This window comes from Pan troglodytes, chromosome 13 (genome assembly GCF_028858775.2).
Source record: "Pan troglodytes isolate AG18354 chromosome 13, NHGRI_mPanTro3-v2.0_pri, whole genome shotgun sequence".
NCBI classification, from domain to species: Eukaryota; Metazoa; Chordata; class Mammalia; order Primates; family Hominidae; genus Pan; species Pan troglodytes.
In genome coordinates, this window is record NC_072411.2 from 100,088,193 (window position 1) to 100,101,027 (window position 12,835).

The 12,835-nt window shown below is 36.3% G+C and overlaps 1 protein-coding gene across 2 annotated transcripts in view; it reads left to right on the forward strand.

Moving 5' to 3' along the window:
• The window catches only part of PLCL1 (phospholipase C like 1 (inactive)), a 352,562-nt gene that overhangs the window by 277,656 nt on the left and 62,071 nt on the right, over nt 1-12,835 (forward strand). For both annotated transcript variants that reach the window (XM_001169560.6, XM_054679198.2), the window contains 2 exons: nt 4,762-7,236; nt 9,861-10,064. In XM_001169560.6, coding sequence (XP_001169560.1) covers nt 4,762-7,236; nt 9,861-10,064 — 2,679 coding nt within the window. The remainder of the gene's footprint in view (nt 1-4,761; nt 7,237-9,860; nt 10,065-12,835) is intronic.

Sequence of the window (12,835 nt, forward strand, 5' to 3'; positions counted from 1 at the left end):
CTTTTTCCTGAAATTATATTGAAATAATTTGATATTTTCATGATTGAGATCCAAAACTTGCATTGAATAAGTAGAGTTTTTTGGGGGCTTATCAATGTGTTTTGAAGAAAAATGATTTTGTTTTTTTTATTTTGGTTAACAAGCTTGCATTATATCCAATCTTATTGGGCTTAGGGAGAGCAAATGTCAATGGGAATTTATGGAAAAATGTTTATTAATTTGGCTTATCTGAACTTTGTTTCCAATTTTAGTTTAATAAAATTATTAAATATTTTAATACAATTATTAAAAATATTAAATATTTAGGGAGCTGAAAATATTTTGCTGTTGTGAAGAGTCTCATTTAATCATGATTGGTATCCTATTCCTAACAGTAGTAGATAAGCAACAGTGTTGTAGAAAATAATTTAAAAATTAAAAAGACATTTGGCCATTTTCCCCTTGTATTTTGAAATGATTTCTGAGTTTAGAAATCAGACCTTATAGCATAAGATTAGATAGAAATTATCTTTATGATATAAATATAATAGAAACAGTGCTCATAGATAAATCAATCTTGTGTTGTTTTAACAAAAGAGTAAAGTATTTGTCTATTGCTTTACTAGTTCATGAGACTCTTCTTGATTCTGATGATTGAATCCTTTATAAGATATTGATTAATTTCAAAAGACAGTAGATCCAAAATGTGAAGTATTATTTAGAGATGTTCAGAGATCATATAAACCCAATTTTGTTTATTTTTTTAATTTAACTTATTTAAATGTGATTCCTTTCTTGAGAAATGATAATTTGGAGACTTATGCATAGAATGTTAGGAGGTAGAAAGGATTGAATTCAATGTCTGACTAACTATTGGACTCAACTACAATATGAGGTTAAGCTTTAATTTAGGGGACAGAGGCACGACAATGTACTATGTATCTTAATAAATTTAAAGCTTTTGTTGTAAGCTGCTCAAAGAGAGACTTTGGTTGTGGGGCAGGAGTTGGGTGGAAGGGGTATTGGTACTTCAGCCTCTTGCCTTCATTCTCATGTGAGGAGAGTCAGCTTTGAAATAAGCTGAAAGACCTTGTAGTTTATAAAAATCTCCTGGAAAGATGTTATGGTCATTGGAATCAGTTCAGTCATCTAATGAGCTACACATTGGCTGGAGCACACCTGAACTGATAATAAACTTGGTTTCTTTTGGAAAGTGCCAAAAGTACCCATCTTCCCAATACATACATAACATAAAATTTACCATTTAACCATTTTTAAGCGTATAGTTGAATTGTGTTAAGAGAGAATTGACTCTCATTCAATCATCATCATCATAATTATGTTTTGTATTTACCAAGAAGGAAAACTGATACTCAACCTTCAACTTTTTCTAGTCTGTTTACCTTAATATTCCTACTTTCTCACCATCAATCTGCCAAGATCTTCTTGAGGGAATACAGATGTAGGGGTGTAGGACTCTGGTGGTGGTGAAGCTTAGAAGGAGATTTGGAGTCGTCCACCCTTCGGTCCACTGAGGCACCATTTCCATCTCCCCTCCTCGCAACCTGTCAGAGCCAATAGCATGGCTATTGAAAGAACAGCATGATTGCTCTCTGAATCCAGACATTGTCCTTTCCTATGACAGACCTGGAGAAATATCAGATAACTGAACCTTTTCCAGTGTATTTTGAATGTACGTAATCTTGGCTGTAGTCATCAGCAGACAAGATAATTATTCGTTCACACATGCTCTGGCCAAGTTTTAGCTCATTTGGAGACTTGTAATGACTTTGGATTCTGTCCTTTGTAAAATGACAACCTAAGAATCATGTCTTTTTACTGGTTCCAAGTTTTAGGTGGGATTTTGATATAAGTTTTATAATCATGTAGGAATTGTGGGTCAAAGCAAGAAATAAGCATTATGGGCAGGTGGATTCTTTTGCAGGCTAGATGTAAAACATGTATTTCTTGAAGGCTTGTCATTCTAGGAGGGAATGTCTTGATTTAAGGAGATATGGCAGAGAAGAGCCTTGTAAGAGAAAGCTATTCTGACATGAGTGGTTTTGTTCTTACAAATAAACAGTGACTCAAGTCAGTAGCAGGGCGATAGACTGTGGAGAACGCTAGCATAATATCATACTTGGGGTATAGGAACCATATACATTCATTTAGAGTAGCATTAATTTCCCATTTAATATTTGTTAGAAACTATTAGAGATTTTATCACTCTGCTGACAACAATTCTATTTGGAACATGAGCTGCTTATATAAAAATCATTTTTAATGTGAAAGCTCTCATTAGCTTAAAAGACAAATCAAATGGTTAGCTTTAAAAGCTGAGTCACAGTCTCATTTACCATCAGAATTCACAGTTTTCTTCTTTATTTTACTTAGTAGATTAATCCTGTCTCAGCAATGCCATTAGGTGCTTGCCTTGATGGTGTGGAAAAATACACACAAACATCTGATATTTCTGAGCATTTGGGTTGTGACAAATTTAAATGTGTTCTAATAGATCATCTGTGTATAAATAGCTTAAGATTTATAGATGTTTTTTAACTTAAGGATGAGGAAACTGACCACTATAGGATAATTAAAAACAGCAACTCTTTGTAAATGCAGGAGCTAAGTTGTTAAATGCCAGGGCACCAACAGGCAATATTCTGTAATCTAAATTGGGTAATTTATATCATTGTCACTTGAAGATCTGATATAAATTGGAGTCACTGAATCATCCCACCAACATCTCATAACTAAAGCAAATTTTGTTTCCTTTTCATGGGTAGAGTTTTAGTCAATTGAATAATAAATTATCCTGTCTTTTCTGAATCATAGGATAGGCAAGCTTATATAGGCAGAACTGATGAAATGAGGCCCCAAAGAAGATATTCTACCCTGTTTTAAAATATTTCCAATGAAGGATACAGTCCAGACTACTTTGGTTATACTTTTCAATATTTGAAATAGTAATCTCATGTGGTTGTTTGAAAAATATTTTCAATTTATCACTGAAGATTTGTCTGAAATGTTCGGAAGTCAGGAATGAATTAACTTCTATATAACACCCAATATCCTGGTCAGTACCTACTCATAGTCCTACAGTTACTGGGTGTAAAAGGCAATGCTCCTCTTCCTTTGAAAAGCATAACCTTTCAAGTGCTTACAGTTTATAAAGAACAGTCACGCACATTTTCTCTTTTCAGTCTCACAATGACACTATGTTATATGAAAAGATTATTAATTCCTATCAGAAATTAAGATTGAGAGAGGTTAAGTGACTCACTCAAGGTGATATATTTAGGGAGTGGAATAATTACAACTCAAGAACATGGTGGCACGTTCCTGTAATCCCAGCTACTCGGGAGGCTGAGGCAGGAGAATCGCTTGAACTCGGGAGGCGGAGGTTGCATTGCACTGAAATCACGCCACTGCACTCCAGCCTGGGCAACAGAGCGAGATTCTGTCAAAAAAAAAAAAAGTTATTTTTGCTCCAAGGACAAGGTACTTTGCACTCTACATTTTGCTGACTCTTTGGCATGCCCTATAAAATTGGGCATGGTAAACATGCATTACGACGCTTTTGGAAAATTTGTTCCTGGGACAATCACGTGAATTGGGATGTGGTTGGGAGCATCATTAATTGAGTCTGTGGTCAGAACAGAGACTAGTATAAAGAAATACCCAGTGTAAGTGGCATCAGTCAGATATTCAGTGTAAATGAATTGGGAATGATAGACACAGTGAACGGTCCAAGACTGAAATGAAATCTATCATCTCATGAGTATTCAGGGGACTGGAACTATATTTTAGGAAGGACGATAGGTGAGAAGGCCTAGATACAATCAAGAAGGAAACAGCCTCAAAAAATAATAAACCTGCTTAAGATACCCTCTTCTGAATGGATGGAGTTTGATGATCTGTTGGCCCTGTTGGTCAGGGAAGGGTGAAATGGGCTGAGGAAACTGGAATTCTGTAACACTAAGATCCAAGGACACTTCCAGAAACGGCATTTGCAAGGTGCAAGTGTTCCCTGTAAATCTTCTGGCAAAGGGCTTTGAAATTTAACTTATATTGGAAGAACCTTAAAAAGTTAGTAGAGCCATTCATATTTCTGTTTGGTTTAAGCTGTGCCTGCTAATAACATTGCACTGAAATGCAGGTGTGAATTCCTATAATGTTAAAATCAAATTGTTTACCTCAGTTTGAAAATTTGTTCAAATGAGAGTGATTGGCTATTGTTAGCTCTCAATTTAACTTTCAAGACACCTTGAAATAGCTTCAGGAAAAAAACGTGATTTCTAGTTAAGCTGTTCAGTTAAGCACTTTGTGATACAAAGTATGTTAAGGTAAAACCTTTTATTTAAATCAACTTTAAGAAAACCTCTTTAAAAAGTTGCAGAGTATAAATGAGGAAACCTTTAAAAAAATACAGCTTTATTTCTTTTACGTATCTATTGGGAATTGAGCTAGGTAGTCGAGGCACCAGCATGAGGTTCTTAAGAAATCTGCTTTAATGAACAAATCAGAGTGATTTGTACTTAATACTTGATTTTGTTTCAAAGGCCACATAGGCATTTGAAAAATAAGTTTTTGCCTGAATCCTGTAATTTCAGCTTTCTTAGCAATTTCTCTTTTCTGAAACAGTGAAAAGGTAAACTTTAGCCTAGCCTCTGTTCAAATAATCACAATATGTGAATTGAAGTTTGAGGAGTTCATAGAGTGTTACTGAATTTGTCTGTTTTCTAAAGGCAATTGATTCATTCTTTTCAAATTATTTTACAGGATCCTTCAAACCAAAAATGTGGTGGAAGAAAGAAAACCGTGTCTTTCAGCAGCATGCCATCGGAAAAGAAAATTAGCAGTGCAAATGACTGCATCAGCTTCATGCAAGCTGGCTGTGAGTTGAAGAAAGTCCGGCCAAATTCTCGCATTTACAACCGTTTTTTCACTCTGGACACAGACCTTCAAGCTCTTCGCTGGGAACCTTCAAAGAAAGACCTCGAGAAAGCCAAGCTTGATATTTCTGCCATAAAAGAGATCAGACTGGGGAAAAACACGGAAACATTTAGAAACAATGGCCTTGCTGACCAGATCTGTGAGGACTGTGCCTTTTCCATACTCCACGGGGAAAACTATGAGTCTCTGGACCTAGTTGCCAATTCAGCAGATGTGGCAAACATCTGGGTGTCTGGGTTACGGTACCTGGTTTCTCGAAGTAAGCAGCCTCTTGATTTTATGGAGGGCAACCAGAACACACCACGGTTCATGTGGTTGAAAACAGTGTTTGAAGCAGCAGATGTTGATGGGAATGGGATTATGTTGGAAGACACCTCTGTAGAGTTAATAAAACAACTCAACCCTACTCTGAAGGAAGCCAAGATCAGGTTAAAGTTTAAAGAAATCCAGAAGAGCAAGGAAAAACTAACCACCCGCGTGACCGAAGAGGAATTTTGTGAAGCTTTTTGTGAACTTTGCACCAGGCCAGAAGTGTATTTCTTACTTGTACAGATATCTAAAAACAAAGAATATTTGGATGCCAATGATCTCATGCTCTTTTTAGAAGCTGAGCAAGGAGTCACCCATATCACCGAGGATATGTGCTTAGACATCATAAGGAGATACGAACTTTCTGAAGAGGGACGTCAAAAAGGGTTTCTTGCAATTGATGGCTTTACCCAGTATTTATTGTCATCAGAATGTGACATTTTTGATCCTGAGCAAAAGAAGGTTGCCCAAGATATGACCCAGCCATTATCTCACTACTATATCAATGCCTCTCATAACACCTATCTAATAGAAGACCAGTTCAGGGGGCCAGCTGACATCAATGGGTACATTAGAGCTTTGAAAATGGGCTGTCGAAGCGTTGAACTCGATGTAAGTGATGGTTCAGATAATGAACCAATCCTTTGTAATCGAAATAACATGACAACCCATGTTTCCTTTCGAAGTGTCATAGAGGTAATAAATAAATTTGCCTTTGTTGCTTCTGAATACCCACTCATTCTTTGCTTGGGAAATCACTGCTCCTTGCCGCAGCAGAAGGTAATGGCTCAACAGATGAAAAAGGTCTTTGGCAATAAACTCTATACTGAAGCACCTTTGCCCTCAGAATCCTACCTCCCATCACCAGAAAAATTAAAAAGAATGATCATTGTGAAAGGAAAGAAGTTGCCTTCTGATCCAGATGTGTTAGAAGGAGAAGTAACAGATGAAGATGAAGAAGCTGAAATGTCTCGAAGGATGTCGGTAGATTACAATGGTGAGCAGAAGCAAATCCGACTCTGTAGGGAGCTCTCTGATTTGGTGTCTATTTGTAAATCTGTTCAGTACAGGGATTTTGAACTATCTATGAAAAGCCAAAACTATTGGGAAATGTGTTCATTTAGTGAAACAGAGGCCAGCCGCATTGCAAATGAGTACCCAGAGGATTTTGTTAATTATAATAAGAAGTTCTTATCAAGAATCTATCCAAGTGCCATGAGGATCGATTCCAGTAACTTGAATCCACAGGACTTTTGGAATTGTGGCTGTCAGATTGTAGCAATGAATTTTCAGACTCCGGGTCCAATGATGGACCTTCACACGGGCTGGTTTCTTCAAAACGGGGGATGTGGTTATGTTCTAAGGCCGTCTATAATGCGAGATGAAGTTTCTTACTTCAGCGCAAATACAAAGGGCATTCTACCTGGGGTGTCTCCTCTAGCTCTTCATATCAAGATCATCAGTGGTCAGAATTTCCCAAAGCCCAAGGGAGCTTGTGCCAAAGGGGATGTCATAGATCCCTATGTTTGTATAGAGATACACGGAATTCCAGCGGATTGTTCGGAACAAAGAACTAAAACTGTACAGCAAAACAGTGATAATCCTATTTTTGATGAAACTTTTGAGTTCCAAGTAAACCTACCTGAGCTGGCCATGATCCGTTTTGTTGTTCTGGATGATGACTACATTGGGGATGAGTTTATAGGGCAATATACGATACCATTTGAATGTTTGCAGCCTGGATATCGGCATGTTCCCCTGCGTTCTTTTGTGGGTGACATCATGGAGCACGTAACCCTTTTTGTCCACATAGCAATAACTAATCGAAGTGGAGGAGGAAAGGCACAGAAGCGCAGTCTTTCAGTGAGAATGGGGAAGAAAGTTCGGGAATATACCATGCTCAGGAATATCGGTCTTAAAACCATTGATGACATCTTTAAAATAGCGGTTCATCCATTACGAGAAGCCATAGATATGAGAGAAAATATGCAGGTAGGAGAAACATCTCACACTCTCCTTCCCTATCCCTGCTTATTCCTACCCGTATAATGTTTTATTAATAATCTGATTTGCAAAAATTTATCAGAAAGATTGTTTAAGTCTGGGTGTGGTGACTCATTCCTGTAATCCCAGCACTTTGGGAGGCTGAGGCAGGTGGATCACTTGAGGCCAGGAGTTCGAGGCCAGCTTGGGAAACATGGTGAAACCCTGTATTTCTAAAAAACATGAAAGTTAGCCAGATGTGGTGGCGAGCACATGTAGTCCCAGCTACCCAGGAGGCTGACGTGGGAGGATTACTTGAGCCTGGGAGGTCAATGATGCAGTGTGCTGTGATTGTACCAGTGCACTCCAGTCTGGGCAACAACAGAACAAGACCCTGTCTCAAAATAAAAAGAAAGAAAGATGTGTAAACCTGTGTACCATTGAACTAAGTTCAGTATTGTCTGTGATAAAACAGATATATTTTATGTTTCTAACTGTGAATGCTATGTTAAGTTTGGACTGAACTAAGATGTAGCAAAATGCTGTATATTAAATATCCTTAGTACAAAACTGAATCAATATATGGAAATGTGCATCTGAAACAATGGGAACAAAGTAGAATATACAATATATGTGTGTAATATATAAAAAATTTATACAAACATACACATACTAATTACCAGTGTATATATAACATATTTGCATATATGACCATGAAAGAGAATTTGAAGTGATATAAAACAAGCATAATGTCTATTAGGTTACTTTTTAGTTTTAAATTATGTATAATGACAACAATAATAAATTACTCCCCACAAGAACAAGTAAAACTAAACAAAAAAAAATTGGCACTCAAACTGGTTGAAAAATATTTAACCTTGTCTTAGAAATGTGGTTTAATTGAAAGAACATGGGTTCTTGATCAAATCTATCCCTGTGCGATCTTGAACAAATTATTTCAGGTCTCTGATCATCAATATTCTCCATATAAGGTAAGAAAAAGTTACACTTATCGCAAAATTATTATTAGAGTAAAATTGGGGTATATGGAAATTGACTAGCCTGAACATTTAGAAATTCAATATTAAGTTTTCTTTCCTTCATTAATGCTTATAATCTGAGACAGTGGTAAACTTAAAAAAAATTACTTAATATACTTATTAGGCTAGTGTTATTGAGATGCAAACAATAACAGATATTCACCGAGTACCTGCAATGTGCAAAGTGGATATTATTCAATTCACTTATTTCTTTAGCTGATGTGTTCATAATAATCCTCACCAAAAATCCCTGTTTTCAAGATAGATAATAAATTTGAAAAGGTTAATGCATTTCCTAAGTATTGCAAGTTAACAAATAGCAATGTTAGCCTTTAAATCCAGGACTGCCAGTATTTAATAGAACAACAGGGTGACTATAGTTAATAATAACTGTACATTTTAGAGTAACTTAAAGAGTCTAATCGGATTGTTTGCAACTCAGTGGATAAATGCTTGAGATGATGCATACCCCATTCTTCATGATGTGCTTATTTCATATTGCATGCTTGTATCAAGACTTTTCATGTACGTTATAAATATATATACCTACTATGTACCTGCAAAAGTTAAAAATTAAAGAAAATAAATCCAGGATTGCCTAATACCAAAATCCATTACCATTATCATTCATGTGCAGAACCACAAACCCATGGCACAGTTAAATACTTGTGGTAGGTTGCCTTAGCCACCATTTAAAAAAGAGTCCAAATATCAGCATATTCTATGTAACTTTTTCTGACATAATTCTAGTACTATTATAAATCCCTATGTTAGATTAGTTATAAACCATTTCTGCACTTAACTTTATAGATTAGACTTTACATATTTTATATAATCTTGAAATATGTACTTTGCATATTTTATATTATGTATTTAAAATACATAAAAGTGTTATAGATAAAGTGTATCCAGGTAGCATTGATAGTTCATATTATCTTAACATAAAGTCTTTGGGGTTAAGGATTATTTGGAGTCTAATCAGAAGAAAAATGAAGGTGATCATTGTCGTGAAATTCATGAGACACCTAATAAGTTAGGTACTGTTCACTGTGGGTGAAATGTAAAATAGTCATAATTTCTATTTCAAATGAATTTTTTGAAAAGACTGTAACATGGACAAATGTAGCTCTACATGAAATGTGCTTTCAGTGTGTGTGTCTGTCAGGTGCCTTTCTGATGAAGTGACAAAGGAATGCCATTGATTAGTCAGATGGAGGGTGGTGAGCAGTAGCATCCTGCTACCTTGAGGAAAAAAGCCCAAGCGAAATGCACTCCAGTATACAACCCCTGCCATTCTGTTTTCCTGATCACCATGATACAAATCAAACATGACATTCATGATCAGCCAGTACTTAGTTGTGTGACTATCCCAGTGGTCTGCTTTGAAAAGCACTGCATAGCCTTGTGTCCTACTCTGCTTTGCTTTCATGGGATGTTTGTGGTGATTGCTAAAAATTGAGCAAGATGAAGTATAGTCATGAATTAGCCCTCTATTATCTTTTAAAAATGAATGTACTTTTCTGTAAACCTGGGAGTGCTGGTGGTGATGTGTCAGGTGGTCAGAAGTGTGATTCCATGTTTTCTTTTTCACAGAACGCAATCGTGTCTATTAAGGAACTATGTGGACTCCCTCCAATTGCCAGTCTGAAGCAGTGCCTGTTAACTCTGTCATCTCGGCTCATCACCAGTGACAATACTCCTTCAGTCTCACTTGTGATGAAAGACAGCTTTCCTTACCTGGAGCCTCTGGGTGCAATTCCAGATGTGCAGAAAAAGATGCTGACTGCTTATGATCTGGTAGGAAATTGCGACTCCATATTTTTTTATGTGTGTGTGTGTGTGAAATCACAAATAGCAGGGACTCCTCTGTGGAACTCCAATGAATAACACAGGGTGACTACCTTTGAAACATGGATTGGAGGTAGCATGCAGAGCCGGCCCATTCAGCTTCTGCTAAGTCTCAGTGGAAAACTCTGAGAAAATGATTTGAACCTGGAGCTGCACAGGTTATAAGTGGAAAACTCTGCTTTAGCAAGGAATGAATTATTAAAAAACCCTCAAAAATATGTACACTCATCATCTAAATGACTTTAGAGTGCAATATAACCATTTAATTATATACCTATGGGAAGTAAACATGTCTCAGTGCTGCCTTATGATGGTTGAGACAAAATTTATATGGAATCGATATTTTTCAGCTAATTCCTAGAATGTACCCCTTATCCTCATGGTCCAAAATGGGTGCTGAGCTCCAGCCATAATATCTGCATTCCAACCATCAGGAGTGATGAAAAGATGTAAGACATAGCTTCTTCCTTTAAGGACGTTTCTCTGGAATAGAATAGATCATGTTTGCTTTTATTTCATCAGCCTGGAGTTGACATATAGCCACATTTAGTTGCAAAGGAGAATGGAAAATATCATTTCAAGGGGCTATATGCTAAATGTTGTCTCTTCTGTTACTAGGAAATAAGGGGAGAATGGATATTAAGGGACAACCAATAGTCTGCTACAGAGGTGAATAGGCAATTCACTTACCCCCCACCCAATAACAATGAAAAATTAAAAACATTTAACTTTAAAATAAGTTTTTAATTAGAAATTAAGAAAATATAGTAAGATATTCCCCTCACCATTAAATTGACATGTTTTTTCTCTTTAAAAATAGTACCTCTGATCAAGAATTTAAGGAAATGGATACTCTCATTCATCTACTTCTAGTGGAAAAATAAATTGATATAGTATTTCTTGGAGAAACAATTGGCAATACAATTTAAAATGCTTACGAGTTTGATCTATAGAGTTCCTTTTCTTGGATTTATTCTAAGCCGGTAGAGAGAAGCATAAACATTTATGTTAATAATTCAACATAGAAAGATTAGCTAAGTGAAATATAATAATCTATGTTATAGATTCCTTTGAAGATATTAAAATCATGTGTTAGAAGAATATTTAATGGTATGGAGAAGTCCTTACAATGTTTTGTAGAAAATTTGATTACAATAAAATGGGAGATAGGATTTAAATTACATTTCTATGAATATGCCCCTAAGTTGCTAGCAGGTTATTAATAGTGAATGTTTTTATATAAGAGTGAATTTTATTTTCTTATTTATGCTTTTCTGTATTTTTTCTATATTCACCAAACTCTTTATAATGAACCCAACTAATTTTATAATTGCATAAAATAAACCTTAAGGAAGAAAAGATGAAGATTTTATCATTAAAAAACAAGTAGAAGAAAGATATTGAAGATAAACATTCTACGAATGAAAAAGAAAAATTTCCACAGGGCATGTTCTGCTTATGAATGACCATACCTGTTATAAAATGTACTTCATGGTTGCTAGGGGGAAAGTTTACCTATTACCTGTATCTCATTTTTCATGAAATCAATTTTTTCATCATAAAAATGAGGACTGAAAGCTATTCAGTGAATAGGTATAATTGCCATCTAAGAGGTGAAATTAGGGTACTAGTTGCCATAGAGACAGACAGTAGAAATCACTTATTCCTCCACTTCTCTTTTAAGCTAAGAAAAAGAAATCATTCATGGCCAGGGAGGTCCCTGAAGCTGGCCTGTAATAAGCAGAAGGATACCTGGTCTGGGGCTGGGCAATTTCCATTTCACACCCCCGAGTGTCTGATAGTGTCTTATTTTTTGTTTTATCTGCTGAAGCCAAGACTGAAATATTAGCCTTTTCTCATCTGTATTATTAAAATGCAAATTGTAATTGCAGGCAGAGCATGGTTTCCAAAGATTAAAATAAAAGGCTACGGTGGAAGCAGAAATACTTATAATGAAGTCTTTCATGTACAGTTCTCTATGGAAAACCATTTTGGGAGGGAATTGAGTGTAAATATCCTTATACCACATGGTAAACTTGGTAGAATTCAAAAGTGATTAAAAACACCATTGACATCTCTGTTGAGTATTTATTTTGGGGGATGGGGTGGGTAGGGACAGATACATGTAATGATGATATTGGCCTTGAAATTAAAACACCATTTTTACTTTCTAGGATTTGCATTGTATTGGTTGGCATCTTTAATGCTCTTAGTGTATTACTGTGTATTAATTTTAAATAGGTCTTCTAAGATCTCTTCAGATCTGGAGTGAACATTTTAAAACATAGATCAAGGGGCTGGATTACACTTGCAATCCCAGGACTTTAGGAGGCCAAGGCGGGTGGATCACCTGAAGTCAGGAGTTTGAGACCAGCCTGGCCAACATAGTGAAACCCCGTCTCTACTAAAAATACAAAAATTAGCCAGGCATGGTGGCACCCGCCTGTAATCCCAGCTACTTGGGAGGCTGAGGCAGGAGAATCGCTTGAACCTGGGAGGCGGAGGTTGCAGTGAGCCGAGACTGCGCCATCGCACTCCAGCCTGGGTGACAGAGCAAGATGCAATCTCAAATAAAAAATAAAATAAAATAAAATAAAAACATAGATCAAATCAAGTCACTTTCCTGCTTAAAATCCTCCAGTGGGTTCCATTAAAATAAAACGGAAACTCCTGACTGTGGCTTTACAAGGTCATTTATGATTTGCCCCTGCTTGTCTACC